The sequence below is a fragment of the Podarcis vaucheri genome (genome assembly GCF_965113315.1).
Source record: "Podarcis vaucheri genome assembly, chromosome: 5".
Lineage (NCBI taxonomy): Eukaryota > Metazoa > Chordata > Lepidosauria > Squamata > Lacertidae > Podarcis > Podarcis vaucheri.
Window position 1 is genome coordinate 56,822,888 of NC_138763.1, and position 22,993 is coordinate 56,845,880.

The 22,993-nt window shown below is 40.6% G+C and overlaps 1 protein-coding gene across 1 annotated transcript in view; it reads left to right on the forward strand.

The window, feature by feature from the left end:
* Positions 1-21,840, forward strand: part of HTRA1 (HtrA serine peptidase 1) — a 44,707-nt gene extending 22,867 nt beyond the window's left edge. The window contains exons 2-9 of the mRNA XM_082222780.1: positions 35-134; positions 462-666; positions 13,434-13,628; positions 14,865-14,897; positions 16,934-17,048; positions 17,406-17,463; positions 18,746-18,841; positions 21,123-21,840. Coding sequence (XP_082078906.1) covers positions 35-134; positions 462-666; positions 13,434-13,628; positions 14,865-14,897; positions 16,934-17,048; positions 17,406-17,463; positions 18,746-18,841; positions 21,123-21,291 — 971 coding nt within the window. The 3' untranslated portion in view covers positions 21,292-21,840. The remainder of the gene's footprint in view (positions 1-34; positions 135-461; positions 667-13,433; positions 13,629-14,864; positions 14,898-16,933; positions 17,049-17,405; positions 17,464-18,745; positions 18,842-21,122) is intronic.
* Positions 21,841-22,993: the final 1,153 nt, after the last annotated feature.

The window sequence follows — 22,993 nt, forward strand, 5'->3', positions numbered from 1 at the left end:
AATTATGACAAGTGTTTTATTTTCCATTCCTCAGGCCAAGAAGATCCAAATAGTTTGCGGCACAAATACAACTTTATTGCAGATGTGGTGGAGAAGATAGCACCGGCTGTGGTTCACATTGAATTGTTTCGCAAGTAAAGAAATCCAAGTTTTATTATTTAACTGGAGACTTTGTGGGTTTTGTGTGCTGTTGTGAAAAACACTGATGCTATATTTTAATGTTGTTATGAATATAACATTATGTTTAATGTATGAATAGTATAGCATACTATTATTTTCTTAGTGACCAGCTTTTAAAAATAGTTAATGCATAAAGGACATAAAGTCCTTTATGTCTCATATTCTAAGGTATCATAAAACCAAATGTATCATAATAGTGTGTAATGGTCATAGAAGCAGATTGTCTTTGCTATCTTCAGAAACTGCTTTGCTTCTTGATCTTGAAATTCCATGTCTTTTAGACTGCCTTTTTCAAAGAGGGAAGTTCCTGTTGCCAGTGGCTCAGGGTTTATTGTTTCCGAAGATGGGCTGATAGTTACAAATGCCCATGTGGTTACCAACAAGAACAGAGTGAAAGTGGAACTGAAGAATGGTGAAACACGTGAAGCTAAAATTAAAGATATTGACGAGAAAGCAGATATTGCACTAATAAAAATAGACACTGCGGTAAGTAAATTATGAGCACGGGATTACTTATGCATCTGCTGTTTGATTGATATTGATATATTCTTACATGAAAAAAACTAGATTTATAGCAAACAATGGACTTGGAAAGAAGTATGAATATATTTACATGCCAAATATATAGTTGAATCAAGTTTAAATAAAACTTTCAACCATATCAAGATACTTAGGATGTCATTGTAGCAACGGATTCAATACCTTTGATTTGTAGTCATTTTAAAATTCACCTCCTGGGAGAGTGATGCAGTATCAGTCATCAAAAGGGTCTAAAACTTTTTAGGGCTGCAAACTGGCAAAGTTGTTCAGCAAGACTAAAAAATAAAGTGCTGCCTTTTTAAAAAATCCCCATTTCATGTGATTCTGCAAGCATGTAAGAGCAACTTAGCCATAGTATGAGGAGCTGACATAAATGCCAGAACCAGTTATTTGAATCCTGGAATTGTAAAGTTGAAAGGGATCCTGAGGGACATCTAGTCCAACCCTGTTCAAAGCAGGAATCTCAGCAAGCAGTCCCCAACCAGTTTGAAACCATTCTGGACCCTGATTAGCTTTGCAAGTGTGCTAGGAGATTTATTGCTGCACCATTACCTATTATTACCCATCTAGAAAGAGAGGCAGTGATTGGCTGTGATAGAAATACACACAGTTAACATTGATTCAGTATTGCCATGCACACGTTGACATACAGTCACATGTTTCTACAGCCGTGCTTGGACCTGCTGCTTGTGTGCAAAGGCTGCACATGAGCAGAATAGGAATGAGCATGCTAAGCTCTGCCCCCATGTCACCATGCCTGCTGCCCACCACAGGGGGCAAAGTCTGAAGCAGGGATAATAATAATAATAATAATAATAATAATAATAATAATAATAATAATACTTTATTATTTATACCCCGCCATCTGGCTGGGTTTTCCCATCCGCTCTGGGCTTCCAACAAAATATTAAAATACAGTGGTCTGTTAAACATTAAAAGCTTCCCTAAACAGGGCTGCCTTCAGATGTCTTCTAAAAGTCTGGTGGTAGTTCTTCTCTTTGACATCTGGTGGGAGGGCTTTCCACAGGGCGGGTGCCACTACCTAGAAGGCCCTCTGCCTGGTTCCCTGTAACTTGGCTTCTCGCAGTGAGGGAACCTCCAGAAGGCCCTCGGCGCTGGACCTCAGTGTCCGGGCAGAACGATGGGGGTGGAGATGCTCCTTCAGGTATTCTGGGCCGAGGCTGTTTAGGGCTTTAAAGGTCAGCACCAACACTTTGAATTGTGCTCAGAAACGTACTGGGAGCCAATGTAGATCTTTCAAGACCGGTGTTATGTTCTAAACAATGTACTGAGTCCTCACTCTACCTTCCAAGTTGCAGAGAGCAGACAAAGGGGCAAAGGTTAGTGAGCTCATCCCCACTCCTGCGAACATATATCTTGTGTTTGGATCTGAATATACTCCTACCACGCACTCTTCAAGCCCACATACAAAGAAGCGCTTCTACTGCACTGTCAGTATGGCTGGCAAATTATTTTTGCGGCGTCAAAACAGGCTGTTAATTCTGCATGGCTGCCTTCTTAACATGGGGTCACCCTGGGGCAAAAGGTACTGGCCTTTTCCAGGGCGATGCTTCCTCCCGTTCATGTGCGCTACAGAGTCCAGCTGGGAGCACAGGCTGTTACTGTGCAGATGTGCCCTAATTCAGTACTGCGGCCTTGGAAGGGGAAAGCACAATTAAGACATAACTCAAGTTCTTTGGAAAACGTCTCCTGGCATATGTTTGATTTCTGTCCGAAAACGTAGCAAGAATAATGTTTGTTTATGCCCTAGAGTGCACTCTGGTTTTCATGTGGTGAGCTTGCTTTGCCACTGTATTCATGCTATTTCAAAACCTCCCTTTAATGCACTGCAGGTGTGTGTGTGTGTGTGTTGTGTTATACAATTTGGCATATTTAAAGAGACAAATGCTGTTTCGTTTTCCATTGCTAAGTGCTCTGGGAAAATTAAAACACACACACACACACACACACACACACACACACACAATACTTTATTCAGTATTTCAAACCCTATTGGGGCTATTGATCCAGCAGTTACTAAACTGCTCAGTCATTATCACGTGGCTCCATCCTACTGCCTAGATGCCTTCTTTCTTTTTTACTGTGCTGCATAAATGTTTTACTTAAATATGCAAAGAGAACCTCATGGGGGGAAGCATAGCTTTGAAGTGATGTACAGAGTGCCTGGGATGCTATCTTTGCTCTTTTTATGTATTATTAAGGATTTTTATGCCTGTAGAACAGGCAGTGTCGGGGCATATATCTACGATAAAGAGCTGTACACATATTTAAAAATATTAGCTCATTTCAAATAGCCATGATCAGCATAGGTAATGGGGATTATCCTCCCACGACTTTTTAGGGATCTGGAATGCTGATTCAGTGCAATTGAGAGTTAGCAGAAAGAGTGAAATAAATATTTTTTAGTTTACATTTCCCCAGAGGTTTGGGAAGGAGGAGTTAAGAACATGTTATATCTATGTAGAGAATACAGTGGGTGGAGCTTCCTTAGTTTACACTGTTGCAAGTTGGAGTTTTGGCAAGGGTTAACAGAGGAAGTAAGCAGATGGACATACACAGTAGCTGAGTTCAGCAATTTCCTTTTAAGCATTGTTTCCTGGATTATTTTATGTATTGTTTCTAGAAAGGATGAAATGCTCCTGTGAAATGCTGTTCAGTTACAGTATTTTAGCTTATGCAAAGAGGCAGGGCAATCCAAAGGGGGCAGAGGAAGGAAAATCTGAAGCAGAGACTCTTCCAAAGCCAAAGCCCTGCTAGATTTATTCTGTGAACCGCCCTGAGACCTCTGGGTATAGGGTGGTATATAAATTCAAATTCAAATAATAATAATAATAATAATAATAATAATAATAATAATAATAATAATAATAATGGATTTAGCACTGGCAGAGCAGAAGGTGGAAGATCAGCTTTTCTACCAACTTTCCATGCTTTTTTATTCTTATTCGCAAAAAAGCTTTGGTCCCAATGGAAAGCAAAGTAAGTTTGTTGGCCTTAGGGACTGTGTACTCCCCAACCCCCTAATCCATGGGTAGGCAAACTAAGGCCCAGATCCGGTCCAATCGCCTTCTCAATCTGGCCCACAGACGGTCTGGGAATCAGCATGTTTTTACATGAGTAGAATGTATCCTTTTATTTAAAATGCATCTCTGGGTTATTTGTGGGGCCTGCCTGGTGTTTTTACTTGAGTAGAATGTGTACTTTTATTTAAAATGCATCTCTGCGTTATTTGTGGGGCATAGGAATTCGTTCATTTCCCCCCAAAAAATATAGTCTGGCCACCCACAAGATCTGAGGGACCCCCTGTTGAAAAAGTTTGCTGACCCCTGCGCTAATCTGTGCCAAAACACACCCTCCAAAGCACCAGAGGAGGAAGGATAGCTGTGGAGGTTTCTGCAACTACAACAAGGATGCTCCTTCCACAGGGAAGCAGATTCACAAAACCCTGTGGCCCCAAGACATCTTAGGACTGCATGCTAGGAAGTTCTATGTAGTCACATCACACATAACTAAAATCTACGTAGTTTCAAAACAAGTAATTTTATATGGCTTTTTGAGCACATTTCAACTTTTGTGCGTTACATGCAGCCTATTAAACTTCATTTTGTTCACTATATGCAGCATTCTTCAGTTAGTTTATTAATTCAGTTGGTTTATTCCTACTAAGAGGAATATGTTTAACAAATATTTTGACTGCGAATGTTAGACAAGTGCTCTTCTAAGTACAGTGGTACCTCCAGTTAAGAACTTAATTTGTTCCGGAGGTCCGTTCTTAACCTAAAACTGTTCTTAACCTGAAGCACCGCTTTAGCTAATGTGGCCTTCTGCTGCCGCTGCACTACTGCTGCGCGATTTCTGTTCTCATCCTGAAGCAAAGTTCTTAACCTGAGGTACTATTTCTGGGTTAGTAAGAGTCTGTAACCTGAAGCGTCTGTAACCTGAAGCGTCTGCAACCTGAGGTACCACTGTATAAGCATTAGACAATTGACTAATGAGGTAAAAACTTACCTGCAGTCACTTCCCTGCTATTTTGCCACTTTACACTTCTATCAAATAAATAAATAAATGCTTAATTTGTATCGCACATGGGCTTATTTATCGTTTAATTTGATAGTAATATTTAATGCATTTAAAAATGATTGTTGACTGTATGATTCTTTTAACTGTATTTCTGAAGCAGAAGGGGATATTTCCTCCTTTGGCCAGATAATGCAAATATGAGTACTAAATTCTGTCATGGGATATGGAATGTCTGCGGTAAAAAAAAAAAAGCGCAAGGCGACTTACTCTAAAGATTCCACTCCACTGACATTTCTAAAACTGCTGTGTTCTTTCATTCCCAAGCATGCAATTTTCCTTTAAGTGATGGACTTCTGCCTTAGGACAGACTGCTTTTCTAAACAGGAAAAGAAATTAAATAAAGTATTGAGTTACAGGCACCAGTAGACTGAACTGGTTTGCACTCACTAACCCATTTTTCCACGGAAAAGAATTTAGCACAAATGAGAAACAGATCTGTTGGGATGTCCCCCTTCAGTTTCCATAAGGTTGTGCTGACCAAATGGAGATACATAGTAATACGGGATGATTTGAAGACATCTTGAAGAGTGAAGGTTCTTTATTAACTTTCTTCTCTAGGGAGGGAAGTAAAAATTTATTTCTGGAAAACTAACACAAGGGAAGCCCAAGAAAAGGAAGGGAGCTGTGAAAGTGAAACCATTACTTGTCTTGTAGTGAGTTAGTCAACTGGTCCACCTAGCTTCAAATCATTTTTTGATTCTATCTGCCCAAATAAGTCCGTCTCTCTGTCTCTGTCTCTCTGTCTCTCTCTCTCTCTCTCTCTCTCTCTCTCTCTCTCTCACACACACACACACACACACACACAAACCAAACACATATTCTAACAAGCAGTGCAAATAGGACTTAATGGAACTATAACCAAAGAGTTAATAAAGTTTTTCTGTTCCTTTAGCAAAAATAAACTGGACCAAAAAAAACAACAACCCCTATCATGAATGCAGGTCACATATTGTGATTACATGATGACTGGTTGAAAGCCAAAACAAATGGAACTGAACAGACCTCCCACATGGAAGTTTCCATAGAAGAAAGCATAGAGTTGGAGTGTTCACCTTAGAAGCCAATAAGTCCTCATAGATCACTCTTCCCCTTTCCTGAACAGTGAGTGGTTCTCCCTAGACATTTTATGAATCACTTGGGCAGCTTGACTATACAAAACACGGCAACTTGGACTTAGAAATGTTGCCTGTCTTAGCTCCAAAACAAGTTCCTGAACGTCTTACCAATTAGTTGTCTGAATAACATAGTCCTGGTAATTGGGATGGATGCAGGAAATGCATCTCTTTCCTGTTTAGAAGTTGCCAAAAATGTGCAGAGCTCTAAAATAACTCTCAGGGGTCATAGAGAGGATACTGGTGGACACTGCTTATGTTTGACTTCTCTGATTTGAAGAAGAAATCCAACTGAGCAAACAATCATGTTCATTTCCAGTGCTTATGAAGTCTCTGTTAGACCAGTGGTAGGGAATCTGTGGCATTCCAGATATTGCTGAACTAAAACTCCCATCGTATTTGTCTATTGGCCTTGCCAACTGATGAGGGTCAAAGACCAACATCATCATCCCTAGCTAACAGGACCAGTGGTCAGGGATGATGGGAATTGTAGTCCCAAAACATCTGGAGGGCCATGTTTGGCCATGCCTGATCTAGAGAGTCACAAGTTCCCCTTATCTGTTGTAGATGAATAATCTCACCCACTTTGAAAATGCAGCTAACTAAACTGATACTGGGACAATCAGTGCCTTCAGACTTAGTGATAAATTCTAGTTCATAAGTATGGGAATGAACCTATGTGAGCATCAGGACTCATATACTTCCCTCTTCAGCACAGTTGCAAGATCAGAAGCAATGGCCCCATTTTTCACTAAGCACCATTTATGTCTGAACAAACTGTGCTTAACCTTAACTGTGGTTTACTGAAACAGATTAACTTTGTATTTATGAAGCTGGCATGTTTCAATAACCATAGCTAACATTAACCACAGTTTAGGGTTCAAAACAGAAGTGAACATTTTGGTTCACTTCCTTGTAGTTTCATCAAAGGAGAGTGAATGAGTCCAACACTTGTCTAGGCTCATTCCCTTAATAACTATAGTTTCTTGTGATGTCGGAAAGCAACCATAAATCATATAATGTTTCTTATTAACTCAAAGTGTTCCGAACTAACCTTTGAAGTAAGGAGGCCTGGTTACTGAAAGGAGGATGGTTTGTCTATTAATTTGCAAAAATGATTGAGTGTGACATGATCTAGTGTCTGCTGCAGTATGGTGTAGAATCAGCCTTCCTCAATCTGTACCCTCCAGATATTTTGGTGTACAATTTCCATCTGCCAGAGTCAGTATGGCCAGAGATGAAAGGAGCTCTAGCCCAAAACATGTGAAGGACACCAGGTTGGTGGAGAATAGCGCAGATGCTTCTGTGCCAGGAGACCTAATTACCTCCCTACCTGGCAGTCTTTTTTGCCATTTCACTGTTTGAGGTTTGCTTTTAGGGAGGTCTTAGTCTTTTGATGTGTTTTGAAAATAGTTAGTGACTTTTGCCACAATTTACTAATAGAAAAATTACCATCTGAGCATGTGAAATGGCTTTTAGAGCCTTTTTTTGTTTTTGTTTTAAAAAATCTGCCTCCATTAGATCTCTTAAAACCACCAAGAGGTAAACTTATGAGAAGAAACATTTTGAGGTCCAGTTATACGTTTTAGGGTCGAGATCACTTCCACATGTTTTGTAAGAGGTACCCCTGAAACGCAACCAGTTTGTTTTCCAGAACTGTTGGCCATTAACATAAACACACACAGCTTGCTTTGCTGCTTTCCACACAGGCTGTGTACACAGTAAAATAGCCAAACCCCCCTCTGGCCACACAAATACAGTAACTGCAGTGCTACAGAGGGGAAGAGAAACCACATGAATGGATCAGACAAATAGAAGGGAAAGCAGTGGGTGAGAGAGAAATCAGGAGGGCAAAAGTTCGCATTCATTTCCTGCTGCTGAAGCAGGTAGGCCTCAAGCAGTGTTGGTGCCCTAGAATCAAGTTCATCACCTGGGTTGGGTTTGGTTGGGGTCAGAGAAAGCCTACAACTTGTTTTAGAGCACCGGGCCCCCAAAGACTCAAAAGGGTTGATTGTGGCAACAGTAATGAGGCAGACACTGATACTGGATTAAACTATTGTCACAACTTTTACTGTATACAGCAACAACAACAAAAGTTACTAGGACTAGCTAAATTATTGGGGGTGGGGGCCTCAGTCATGACTCTTTGCACCTGATGACTGGTCTGGCTGTCCATTCCTGCCCCTTAATTTGTTGGTTTTTTCAAGCTTGCCTTCAGGAGAAACTGGCCATTTCCGTAACATAATTACCAAGACAGGAGTTTGACTAATATAATAAAGCATGCAATGAAAATCCAGTAATTACCCCACTAACTACTCAAAAAGCCACTCAATGGAAGGTGAAGACCATGCACGTCCTTGTCCAATCGGCATGGTGTCCAAAAAATTGTTCCTGGCTTCCTTAGAGAGCGACCCTCAGATGACTGAGGTAACTGTAATTCAGTTGTGACCTGCCAGATTTTGCTAAACTGCAACTCCCATCAGCCCCAGCAAGCATGGCCTATAGCAAATGGGAGTTCTAGTTCAACAATCTCTGGCAGGACAAAGGTCCCTCACACGGGCCTTAAATAAAGGGAAGCAACTCAACTCTTGGCCCTGGCCTGACATTCATTTGTGTCTCCTGTCTTTGGCTGCCACTAAATCTGCTTGACACATCTGCTTGTCTGTCTCTGAATTTTCTTCTTGCCACATTTGCTTCACTAAAATGAAAAGGGATAATAAGTTGTGCATTTTCCCAGTTGTTCAGGAGCAGCTGGTAGGTGTGATTTCTTGCATTCGTCACCCTCACTTTCCAGTTTATTGAAGACAGGAATGTAAATCCTTGTATGAAATCCATTGCATCCTCTTCATAGCACTGGCTTAGTAAGATGGTTCTAGTTACAGAATTTTAAAAATTATGCAGACTGTGTTAGGCATTAAATAGCTCCCCACATCACCGGAACACCGGACGAAGAATCCCAGTAATTTTGTGTGTGTGTGTGTGTGTACATACACACACACACCATATTTTTCCGTCTATAAGATGCCCCCATGTATAAGACGACCCTTATTTTGGGGGACTCCGATGGGGGGAGATGGCTCCCGTGTATAAGACGCCCCCAAATTTTGGACATTTTTTTTTTAGCTGTGAAATAGAAATACCATATTTCCCAGGTCTCTACATCGCAAGGTGCCCATACGTCTGCTGTCTTTGTGAATTTGTCATCTTGCATGTGTGCATCACATTCCTCTTTTCCTCTTCACTACTGTCCTTTCATCTCCTTGAGATTTGCTTACCACTTTCATCCATAAATTTGTTCTCAATATCACATAATGGATTTGATATCCTGCTGATGCTGTGTTTCACCTCTTCTGCTTCTATTAAAAAATAATTGATACTTATTTCCCTTACACGTTTGAGGGTACAAATCAATGTTTTATTCGGTGAGTCATACTTTGGCAACACAGTGTAAAGTAATCTTACTTTTTTTGTGTAGAATTTCTTCGCTGGTCTGATCTGTTAGACCGTGTGAATGCGTTGCAGGCTTGTGAATATACTGACTTTGGAAAGTATATTGTTTTTCTTGGCATCTTTTAAAGGAATAAAATAAGCATTCCTGACTTAATATAGTAAGGGCTGTCTGAGTTTTGGCAGCACTTCTGCTAATAGATTGCTGCCATTTAGTTCAGGCATTTCCCAGGGTTGCCGCTGCTACATGTTTTGCAATTCACTGTCAGCTCAGTGTATGAATTATTCTTTTTGGGAGTGGGGCGGGGTTGAGGAATCAATATTATTCTTTAAGAAAAATAAGATTTATAGAGTTCTGCTCTCTTGTATTCTTGTTTATGAATTTTCTGTAAACTTTCAAGCTGTAAGGCAAATAAAAATTAAAGCCACTTTTAATTCCTCACTATAGACACCAGTTTTACTGCAGTTATTTCAGGAGCGGACCCTATTTCAGTTTTCTTCACAAGCATCCACAGTAAAGTATTAACTTCTTACAACCAAACTGGCAACATTAATATGGGGGGGGGGGAGTGCAGTGCTTTGCTGGCCCATGTTCCTGGGAGTTATTTGTGTTTCAGAGGAAGTCCCAATAGGCACCAAAAGGAATTGAAAGTTGCACCTAGTTTGGCTTTTAAATTGTTGAAGATAGTTCCCATTCACAAATGTACCTTACTTGATTCTGATGTCCGCATGCAACCAAATGAAGTTGCAGAATCCCATTGTGATAAATAAACTGTATTTCTTCCTTGTACTTCCTGCAAGTAAAATAACTAGCGCGTAAGGGGAAAAGATTCTACCCCAGCATACTCCTTGCTGTGCTAGTTTTGTAATCAAAGTCAGTGATGTGACAGACTTCTAAATCGGAGGTTGGGAGATTAGTACTAGATTTTAGAGTCTGCCTTGACCTATATTAGATTGAATTGGATCCCTTTGAAGCTGATGTAAGTGAAATCTTTTTACATTGCACTATTGCCTCACCACATTTCCAAATGCACTGTGGATGCCCCCATCCCTATCCTGCCATGCAGCAAACATAAAATCCTGCACTTAATTGAGTGTTGCTGTCCAGGCCTCTGGAAATCTAACCTTGCAATTACTTCTCTTCCTGCACAGTATTAGGTGGAAAGCATTGTTTAGCTTAGATTCTTGCCACAATGAGAAGTGATGGCTGGCTTAGGTCCCTGAACGCTTCTCTTGTCCCAAATACATTTGCACTGGGAGAAATGCAATGGTATCTGTGCCCACAAATGCTGGGTGCAAAGCTTCTGAGACTAATTATTTTAACATCAGCCTTGACTTTCAGAATTTGAAATAATACGTGCTGGGTCTGTGTTTTACGAACATTACATGAGGCCACACGATAATAGGATGATTAAAGGAAGGAAGGAGGGGGCGCACAGAAAGGAGAGAAACAATGACTGTGGTTTGCTCTGGGCTACATGGTTAAGTCAGTGACTCAGCATGGGGAGGGAGGGAGGCAGGGAGGGCACTTGGAAAGACTTAAATCTAGGCATGTCCAGGCTTCTTTCATTTACTCATTATATGCTGCTGGAAGGCATTTAATTAGCTCCTCTGCTTTAATAACTCTTTGCTCCCCTGTCCCTGAATATTGTAAAAGGATAAATTAAAAAGCAAATCATACTTGAAGCTTCCAAAATACTGGGCCTTCCCCGCAAAAAATTATTCTATTCCATATACAGGAGAGAGAGTAATACTGTTTTCAAAAATGTATGCATTGAACAGCTTTCCTGTTTCATTTAGGCAGTCGTGAGGCTGGGATCGGTCTCTGTTGTACTCTATAAAACACCATGCACACCTGGTGGCCCTGCTTAAATTAATGGATTAAATAAACAACTTCAAATTAAGTTCCTTCTTTGAAATTGGTGTTGATCCGTTGTCAACAAACTGACTCATATTAGACTTTTAAAAGCACTGTGATATTTTGCCTTTGTTTTAGCTTCAGCTCATTGTAGTCACCCTTCCTTTGTCATTCAGAATTTATAGTTGCTGTTAATTCTTTTTACGAGGTGGGAGCATTCCTTTGACATGTTTTACTGTAGATTGCTTTCTAAAATGCTAACCACTCAGCAAGCAAGAGACATTTATGACTTGCAATAGGATTTTGGATACGCAGCCTATGCTGGATGAGGACCTGCATTGGCAAAAGGATTCTGTTCACATGGTTTCTGGTACAGGGATCATGTATACAGAATTTGGTACTGAACCAGTAACTGTGTGTGCAGAACAAAATGTATTAAGTCATGTCTGCCCGTAGCTGCAGCAGTGATTACCTTTGCAAACCATTCCCCTTTCCTCACCTTTCCCAAACAAGTGGTAGCTGCTAGTCCTATTAATGGCTTAGGCAATTAGACATGAATGAAAAGCCCACTGCTGCGCATGCATATCTCTGGGTAGCACCTATATCACTCTAACATAACACAGAGTTTTCATCCTAATCTGATTATTTTTGGCCCTTTTGGCTTTTTGACTTTTTTTTTAATCCATTCCCATTCTAAGAGCCTTTACAAAGGTAAGGCTTAAATTACACCACTCTGTGCAAATGTGCAAATGTGTTCCTGGTTATTGTTCATGGAATAGGCACTTGTAATGCAAATGAGCATTTTCCCCACGTAGCACTCCAGATGTCACAATATTTGTGCTCTTTGACTTAACTTTAGAGCTCAACAGGATCTCCAAAAAAGAAAAAGGGAAGGCCGCTTTTACCTTACATAAATTGATGATGATTGCCATGTTGAGGAATAAGAGGAAACTGACAAATCTCACACATGCTCATTTGAGGATTTCTGCCTTAAAATGCCTTAAACAAAAGATACAGAACTTGGTCTCTTCTGGAAACTCTCTGTACATGACACATTCTGCTTTGCAAAACTGTGTTTTATAACATCTGCTGAGGAAGGGAGTTTTGCAGCTGATTTTGTTTTAACCCCAGAAAGAGAAGGCTAACTCTTTCCAGAAGGCATGTTGAATCCCACAGATGATCTTGAGCCAAGTCATACAGTACTTGACTTTGAACTAGTGTTTCACCAATATTGGCCCAGGCTTGAAGACTCAGCACAACTGCAAATAATTGCATTACTCACCAACTATTTATTATATAGCTCGTTTTCTTGCCAAAAATAACCCGAAGCTATGAAAATATGTGTCTGTCTCTCAGGAGATCTATTACACTTATCAGGGTTTGATCTGATAGATGAATCGCTTTAGACAGATCATAGAAAACATTTTGTTTCAGGATTCCCACCCCCACCCCCCTTCTCTCTGCCTTAACATAATATTTCCCTGCTTTAGAAGTTTTGTGGAGATTAACAATAAGTGCTATGCTTAGGGTGTTCCAGTTAAGGGTGAACTGGCCTATAAATAATGCTAATTTATATCTCTAAAGGGATGGACATATTCTTTTGTGAAAGATGTCTGCAAGAAATACATTAGTTTAAAAGGATTAGATTAATATTTTATGACTGGATATTTACTTAGTTTGGTGCTTTGTATTTTTTTTTAGCCACGTCAATGGGCAAAGCAGTGGAAAGGACTTTGTGAGAGATGGGGCCCTTGGCAATGATCAGGGCTCCAAGAGGGAGAAGTGCCATCACTTTAGCATTTCTACTGAGACAGCAACATATCCTGAGCCAGTGGTTGTACTTGGCTACTGCTGAACCAGCAACTGAGCCTTTTGCATTTGCTTCCCCTTAAACAGTTGATTAATCAGACACTAGAGTTTGCCATCACCCCAGAATTTACCTGGATTTTTCTATTCTCCTTCCCTTTATTTGTCTCCTCTTGTGCTTCTACCTGACAAACAGTATACAATGGAAAATTAAAATACTATGCTAGAAGTGTCATTAATATTACTTAATTGTTTAAAGTTGCCATTACATTTACCTGATACAGGAGGAAAGCTGGCTGTGCTTATATCTTGATTCATTGTTCAAGTTACTATTTAAGTTGCTTGAGTTGCTATTGACTAATGATTATTTTGACCCTCTCTATTCTTAGGGGAAGTTGCCAGTCCTCTTGCTCGGACGTTCAGGAGAGTTACGGCCTGGTGAATTTGTAGTTGCAATTGGAAGTCCATTTTCTCTTCAAAATACTGTGACTACTGGAATTGTTAGCACCACCCAACGAGGAGGCAAAGAACTGGGTCTTAGAAATTCTGATATGGACTACATCCAAACGGATGCAATTATCAATGTAAGTCACTTTCCACAAAGCCATTCTCTTGCATTCATGGTTCTCACCTCAAAATACATTCAGATTCTGTTGCTGCCTTGTCATTCATCCCTATAAAGTTGATGCATCAGGATTGGCCAAAATTGTTTCTTGGAACATGCAAAGGAAGCAATTTGCAGTGATCTTTCTGGTTGCTCTTTAAAGAGACATTTTTTTTTTATTATATTTAGCTGAATTCTCTTAGAATTATTAAGTGCAGGCAATGTTCATCAGAGGTCTTTAAAGATCCATCAATGAGTTTGCCAAAATATCACGTTGCTGTTCTTTTGTTGGCTTTTTTAAAGAGACAAGCTATTTTTTTGGACTAATAAGACATCAACTTTTAGTGCTTCTTCTGCTAGCCTTGAGAGAACAGGTAATTCTCAGGGAGAATTCTCGGTCTAATTCTCACAAAGTTGTGCTAACTTCCTGTAATCTAGGAGTGTACAGAATTAAGAAAACAGACATATTTTCCTAAGCTTCGTTAGCAAGGCCATCAAATAAAGGAATCAGTGTCTAGCAGTTTTTAGACTAAAAGAGAGGCAAAGGTGACCAGGAACTTTACTGGAAAAAACAGAAGCTCTAGACATGTTTAAAGAAAAGCATCAAAATTATCACTGAAATTTAGTGGTCTTTCGGATAAAAGAATACTAGGTAAAAGACCTCCCTGTCTTGTTTTAGTCAATGAATGGCAAAACTGAATCCCCTGATTTAAGTACCTCCACACAGGAGACCTTTATTTTGGCTGCTATGGTAGTTTGTTTGGTCTGTGGTGTGCTTTGGCAAGCCTTCCATATCAGCCCCCTTTGAACTCTATGTTCCTTCTCCAAGATCTTGGCTTCGTGCTTTTGTGCCCTTCCGCTCATGAGATTGCATGTGCTACAGTTAAAGCAGTCTGCATTTCCTTTCAAAGTGTCATGCATTGATCGTAAAGGGTTTTCTTTTCCCCAGCCTAACAATACCGGAGGGGGTCTGTTAATCCTTAGTCCGCCATTGCAAAGTTTAGACATTCTAGGCTACAGAAACTATATCAAGTTTATCCCATCCATGTTTGTATAGTAACCTCTCCATAAGAGAATGCTGTGCATAAATGAATGTGAACCCCTCCCTCCCGGAATGTTTTGTGTAGCAACTCTATTTCAAAATGTAAAAAAAACTGTTGTAAATGGGGGGGAAAAAGAAAGATTAAAGACAATTTTTCTTCTTCTAAATTTACAGTATGGAAACTCTGGAGGACCTTTAGTAAACCTGGTAAGAGTTTCTTTCTAATAGTACTTCTAACTGGTGTTTTGGATTTTACTATTGATTCTCTTGCCTCTCTCCCATCCCTTTTCCCCATATTGGTAGAGGAAGGCTAACAAATGCCTGTACAAACATCAGACTCATTAATCACTCTTTAATGTTGGTGCTGGTAAATGGTGTGGTGCTCTTGGAGTTCAGTATTCAAAACATTTACTGTGTGCATATTTCAAAACGAACGTAATACGTAGCATATTTTCTCAGTGAATAATAATATACTTTAGAATCTTATTTCTACCCTGCACCGAACTAGGCATATAAGCAGACTCCCTGTGTCAGTTTCTTATGTTTACCGCATGGTTCTCTCTACCAGCATGTTAGCAATATGATTCTGTGTAAGTCAGAATTAAGCCCCCAAGGGGGTCAAAGGGATGCTGACCCTTCTGGTATTAGTTTGTGATATTTCAGTGCCACTGTCTGCCTAGCCAGTGGACTGTGAGCAACTCAAAAGCTTAGAATCATAGAATAGAATAGAATCATAGAATCATAGAATCATAGAGTTGGAAGAGACCACAAGGGCCATCGAGTCCAACCCCCTGCCAAGCAGGAAACACCATCAGAGCACTCCTGACATATGGTTGTCAAGCCTCTGCTTAAAGACCTCCAAAGTAGGAGACTCTACCACACTCCTTGGCAGCAAATTCCACTGTCGAACAGCTCTTACTGTCAGGAAGTTCTTCCTAATGTTTAGGTGGAATCTTCTTTCTTGTAGTTTGGATCCATTGCTCCGTGTCCTCTATGTGACATCCTTTTATATATTTGAACATGGCTATCATATCACCCCTTAACCTCCTCTTCTCCAGGCTAAACATGCCCAGCTCCCTTAGCCATTCCTCATAAGGCATCGTTTCCAGGCCTTTGACCATTTTGTGCGGTACAAGAACATGGAAGACTTGAATACTTATGCCAAGAAAAAGACACTGTCTGTTGGCTTTGCTTTGTTTTGGTAAATTGGAAATAGTAGAGATTGGCTTCACAAAACTGATGAAATGTATTATCAAGATTTGGAAAGCCCATTCTGTGAGGCAGTGAAAAGTTTTGCATAAATAGTGGCACATGAAGAAGTTCAGCCAGTTCTTTTTAACATGCTAGTTTTACAGATAAACGGATTAGAGTCCTCTGAGGATTGCCTTGACGCCATTGTTGTCTTCTGGTTTTTTTGTGTGACTTCACATTTTCCTCCATTGAAGGCTATTTGGCAGCTTTGGCAAAATTATTATTGCTAAAAAGAAAGTTTTCTATGTCATATCATTTAATAGAAATATTGCTTACTCCAAAAGCAAACATTAAAAATACCTGTAAGGTTTTGTCCGTTTTGATTTAAAAAAAATAAAATAAAACTCAATTTAGGCCAGCTACAATTATGGACTACTTTCTCTTTTTTTAATTTCAATGCAACAGAGTCCCTTAAAGCAAACATGTTGAGTAAGTCTTGTTGGAAAAATAAATCTTGAAACCAGTTGAAGGAAAGTTTTTTGGTTAGTTTAAGAGAAAGTATCAAGCTGTTGTGCAGAGCATATTTTTGCAGCTAGAAAAGACTGGGGCGATGCCTGATCTCATAACCAAGTCGTTCCCTTGAGTAGAACTGTCTGTCCTGGTTTGCAACAGCTGTCTCAACTCTTGGGCAGTAATGTCCCAGGTCTGCTACCTGACTTTGAAGATGCCAAGAATCGAACATGGAGCCGTATGCATGGAAGCATGTCGCATCGAGCTTGCTTGTCTTGATGTTAAACCCTGGTCCTTTCACACTCAGGAGTCTCAAAGCGGGTGGGGAAGAAAAAGAGTGAAGGATGCTTTCACCCAAATGAAAACGGGGGGGGGGGGCAGATTTAATTTTCCAGGGTACATTCAGTTCATGATCAGTTTAGGAACAGGGAGCTATGACAAAGAGATCACACGCAAGGTCAGCAGCTCAGATTAAAGTGTGATAGAAATTGCAGTCTTTATTTGGGCCGCTCATGCTTACTTAATTATTCACACTACTGCAGGATGGTGAAGTGATTGGTATTAATACTCTGAAAGTCACTGCTGGGATTTCCTTTGCAATACCATCGGACAAAATTAAAAAATTCCTCACTGAGTCGCACGACCGACAAGCTAAAGGTACTGTACTGGTAAAGTAAACCTTCAGTCCTATATACATTTACATGAGAATAAGTTCCACTGAATTAGTTCAATCCTACACATATCTGCTCTGAAGTAAGAGCCATGCTACACAGTATACAAAAGTCGCAGCACTTCAAACTTCAGGAAAAGATTCTCCCACCAGACAATCTTTCACCTTTGTGTGGTGGTTTATTATAATATTGTTTATGTGAGGTAGTGTTCAACAATACTACTTCCCACTTATATTCTGAAGTGGTATCTCCCACATCATTCTGCTTCATTGGGGTAGAATGTCTCCTGTTCAGATGGGAAAGGCGAATCAACATAAATGCTACATTTTCCTTCTCAAAACAGGAAAAGCTGTAACTAAGAAGAAATATATTGGCATACGGATGATGTCTCTTACTCCTAGGTAAGTTTAAAAATTTCAGGGTGGGTGTTTGGTGTTTCTGGACAAGGAATATACTAGCCTGGAATTGCGACTCTTTCTTGACACCAGGCCCGTTGGCTAGGCCCCAGGACGCATGCCATGGGTGCACATGTGTCCAACATCAGCACACCCTGTAGCATGCTGATGTCATATGTGCACGTACGTAAGTAAGCGTCCTGACATCAGACATGCAGGACCCCACGGCATGCACGGCCCCAGCACAAAAAAGTGTGGGTGCCCAGCCCCATCATGGGGAATGTTGTGGGGGCTGGAGCACCCACCCAGAGCCTATGGTTGACACACTTTTTATTGGGGAGTCACACGACGTCTCCTCAAAGTGCTGTCCTCCTTTGTTTTCCCCATACGACTTCCATCTTTTTTTAAACCATTGAAAGCCTTCTCTCCCTCTTTCTTAAATACAATGTCTTTGATGAGCGGACAAAGAAAAGGTGCAATTGTAAAAGGCGAAAGAGTTATACGATCTGAAGAGAAACCAGGCAGGAGGAATGGTATACTGATGATATGGTTGCTACTGCTTCACCATTTCCTGTTTGCATTGTTCCATTATCCATTACTTTTCAATGAGAGTTTTGCCAGCTCTGAGGCGCTGCTGAGGGAAAGATCAGCTGGAAACTCTTTACATCATATATGTTTGATCATAACAATTGTTTATTATTGGATCATTATGTTCTGGATGATTTTCGTTTATTTTAAATTTTCAGTTCACTTACATTTTGCGGGTGGGGAGGACATAGTTGGATCCTTGTTTATTTTTCTGGATTACCATTGCCATACACTGCAGCCCATTTTTTAAATTTGCAAAGCCAACGGACAGATGGTTTTCATCTTTTCCCTGGCAATTGTTAAGTAGCAGAGCTGCTTAGCAGAAGAGCTAGAATCTGATATTCAGAGACATAGAAAGAGTTTACAAAATCTGCCAAAAAAAGGAGAAAACATTCTCTACTTGCAAGCCTCAGATGCTTTCGTAAACTCAAAGGCTTAGGACATTTCTAGATCTAAAGCAATACTGATTTCAAAAACCAATATAATTGCAAAACGAACAAATTGGTAAGGCAAAATTTCCTGTGCACTTCTATCCAGAATAATGTTTCTCAATGGTGGCGGCATATTTTTCATTCTTTCTTTAGACTTAGGAAATTTGCACAGGTTACGTCAAAAGTAAAAGAGTGTCCTCTATGTTGTCTTGTTTTGCTTTTCTGGAAATATGTTTCTTATTTAACTTGATTGGGTTTGCTTTTCCTAGCAAAGCTAAAGAACTGAAGGAGCGCCATAAAGACTTCCCTGACGTCATTTCTGGAGCCTATATTATTGAAGTAATTCCAGATACACCAGCTGAGGCGTAAGTTAAAGAACCCCTTTTATTCAAAAACCTGCACCTATTCACTTAAAGGATAAACACCTAGCAGGCCTTTAACTATGCTGTTTAATGGCAGGAAAGTTCTTATCCTCAGATGACATCTGCCTGCTATTTCAGGAAATCTGTTGGTTTCCCAACACCATAAATCTAGAAGATGATTTTTGCCATTTTACCATTTGTTAGAGTCTTGAGCAATATTTAGAAGAGCGAGGGAGACTAATAGACTGTTTTTCCCAGCTGCTATGCTTATGCAGTTGCAAAAAGTTCACATGGCAGGATCCCAAACGCAAGCCCACAGTTGTCCCAAAGCTGGGAGCTGACCCAGCAGTTGCCCTTATCACTGCTGCACTCAGTACTTGGGTACGGCTACGGTATCATGTGATTGTGTCATGCAGTCGCTGCTAAAACAGGGTGAAAGTTGTAGCTGCTGGAGTTCCTTGTCTAACAAGAATAATAATTTGTGGCTATTATTTGCATAGCATTTTCACGGGGCTCCTGATAGTACTGAGCTCCGCAAAGCAGACCAGTGCTCCTTTTGAGTTTCCTGTTCCCCTGCTTCTCGCAGCCCACACCTGAACTGGAAAGAAGATGAGATGTGGGGGGGTAGCTCTTTGCAGGTCCCATAGCAGGGAGAGACAAAGCAACACCGATTTACGGTGGTCTCCGCCGCCTGTTCCGCCTCCTCCTCTGCCTCCCCTGGTCCTCTTCCCTGCAAATGATCCACATTTGTCCTCAACGCCCATACTCTTGATCCAATGCTCCTTGGTCACAGCCCTTTCAGCAGTGCAGCCTGCTTTTATGCCCCACAGGTGGCCTCCTGGGGCGCTGTGCTCACTAGGTCTGCCAGTAAGGCACAGCCCACATCTCTGGGGCCATCTCTGGCCCATTCAAATTTGGTGGGCAATCCCGCCAGCCTCTGACACCAGCCGAGGCCAATAGAGACCACGAAGGGCTGAATTCTCTCCCTCCTCTGTTCTTGCAGCCACGCTTGGCCTCAACAGTCACCACCATTGGAATACAGTAAGCGCTCTTTTTTCCAGTGGTGGAATGCTCTCCCCAGGGAGACTTGCCTGGCACCTTCATTACATTTCTCTTCTTCCAGAACCTTTGGCTAATTAAACAATCTATGGCCTTTTAAATGGGGGTGGGGTGGGAGGTTATTATTTTTGTTTGTTATTATGTTGTGCACTTTTGTTATTTTATATTGTAAACAGCCCTGTGTTCTTTGGATGAAGGCGGTATAGAAATAATAATAATAATAAATAGATAGATAGATAGATAGATAGATAGATAGATAGATAGATAGTACCCTTCTCTTGACCCATAAGCACATATTTCGAATTCTTCTGACCCCCATGCTCATTTCTTGAAAGGGGGGGGGGAGGTTCTGTGCCTCGTTGTTGCACAAGTAGCTTGAAATCACCAGTAATTTAATGCATGCAATTTAAATGTTTTTATTTGTACAGCATACCATACTTGTTTTCATGGAGCTGCAATAAGAGAGGGTGAAATAAAACTTTCTCACTTTCACTTTGGTGTCCCCCCCTTAAGCATCAAAAAATGGCAATCCGTGCAAGAACTTCTGTGGGGAGGGGGGGAAACACTTCTGAAAGAAGTGCTTGTGTAAGGCATTTCTCTGCATGAGACAGTAGCTTGTGACTGCTATAAACTGATTATGTTTAGGGGTTGAATCATGTCTCATCCCGCTAGCTGGGTTAATGTTTCCATAACTCAGAGCCAGAATTTGTCTACAAGAAAGGGCAAGATGATACAGGGAGAAAGATGCTGTATCCTCTTCATTTGCCTTAATGCTGTCAGTGACTTCTGCCAACTCTGTTCAAAGAGCACCATCCAGCTTGATATATGGATTTATTCTTGCTGAATAAGCTCAACTTTGATTTTTCTGTCACCATTGAATGCACATAGGTTAGAGTGAGGAGAGGAGCTAAGGCTACACCACCTAGAGAGCATGTGAAATCTATTTTGTGTAGTAGCACAAAGGAACTAGAAAGGCAGAACTTTCTAAAAAGGATCTAGAAAGGCCCCAGCTTTTCAGAACATGTTCCTGCCATTTGTCCTTTTGAATAGCTTCTCTCTCTAGGTCTCTCTATCTCTCTGTCTGTCTCTCATCACCTGTTTTGCTAAAGATATGTTGCATTCTTGCTTAAGAGTTGTGGGTTTGGTATCTTGGGGGTGGCTGTTACAGAAAGCAGATATGTTTCTTGCAGTTGAAGTAATTATTTTCCACCTCTTTGTATTTCAGCGGAGGCCTGAAAGAAAACGATGTGATTATAAGCATCAATGGGCAACCAATACTCTCTGCCAACGATGTCAGTGACATTATCAAAAAGGACAATACACTCAGCTTGGTAGTACGTAGGGGCAATGAAGACATTATTTTAACAGTGATACCTGATGAAATTGACCCTTAAGTAGAAACATGAGCTGGATTTCATGTTATCTGTTAATAGCAAGCAGTGGACTGCTTATATTATCTCTGTGCTGGTACAGGAAACATTAGACGTTTGACCAACAACCTGCATGTTCAGTGGAAATGTATTGGCCAATAAAATAATTTTCATGTAGTTCTGAGGTACAAAACCGATGCAATCTTCAAGATGATACTTCTGTTCTCTATGTATGCTTTCTATTCTCTACAGGCTGCTCCTTTTGTTAATGTTATTTCTGTGGTCAACATCTGATCCCACCTACGTTGCAAATGTATTATTACTTTGAACCAAGGCTTTCCCAAAGTTAAACCACAACTAAATCATACATTGCATTGGTGGTTCCCCCCCCCCCGTAGCTTTAGTCTTCCTGGAAATACAACTGTTTATATGAGTGACAGATGACTAACATGTTTGAAATGCTCACTTGTACACACACAGCCCGAGTGATATTTCCTTACTGAACCCGTGCTGATTTTTTTTAAAAAAAAGAATACTTGTTTTCCTAGTTTAATTAAAATATTTTCAACAGTACTGTTGTTTGTGTTTTCCCTGATGAAAATTCATTTCTGGAAGAACGCCCCCCCCCCCCCGTGATGCCTCCTTGATCCAAACTCTATGCACTGCATATAGATAGACATATATAATTTCATTACATATCCTGGCAGATACAAATGGCTTATGTACAACTTTCAAACTCACCTCTCTTCACTGTATTTAAACACTGTATTTAAATTTTTAGAACCACATTTGTCACATTGATGGGAACCTTTGTAAAGTGGGTCCTTGGTGAGCCCTATGGACTGCCTCAGATTGCAATTTTGTGCATTTAGAAAGAATACTAAGTGTGTAGTAAAGCTTGTGTTTACTACTGCCCATGGCATGGTTTGTTTGTTTTTGCTATGGATTTTATCAAATTGATTTAAGAATATGAGAGGAGCCCTGCTGGACCAGACCTAAGGGCTATCTGGTCTAGCATTTTGCTGCACAGTGGCTTCCCAGGTGCCTCTGAGAAGCAGAAAGCAGGACATCAGTGCAAAAGCCCGTTCTCTCATATGCTCCCCAGCATCTAGCAAAGCATTCAAGTCAGTGGTGATCATTATACCCTGCGAATTCCATAGTTGTAACCATGCATTGTGTGAAGAAGTATTTCCTTTTGTCTGTCCCGAATCTCCCTTGATGATCAGGCCAACCACGGATTGTGATTTTATTTTTTTTACATAATATCGCTATTGAATTAATGTGCTGCATATGCATAGATTGACCTTAGTAGTTAAATGAGCATTCAGCCTGTGGCTCATTCTAGATTTAGAAGGCCATTCATGTGATGATTCAGTCAATGCATATTAATGTAAGCTTCAAAAGACAATGTACTGAACTGCAGGCATTGCAGATTCATTCTAACAATGCGCAGCTTACAACGGCAGTCCTTTACACCCAGTGCCATACTTCTGGAACAGCAGTTTTCCAAGAGTGCACTGTGGTTGTGCAAACAAATGGAAACTTGTAGTATAAGAGGCTTCTGAATGCTGCGTCCCTAGTAGGTTCATACACTCTTAATAGGCTGTGCTGCACCAGTTCACCCATCACATGCCAAGCAACTGGAAGTCAGATCCTGTAGCTAGAGGCAACTCTCAGTCTGAAAGCAGCTTTGCAATTGCACTCAGATTGGATTTTATTGCATTGA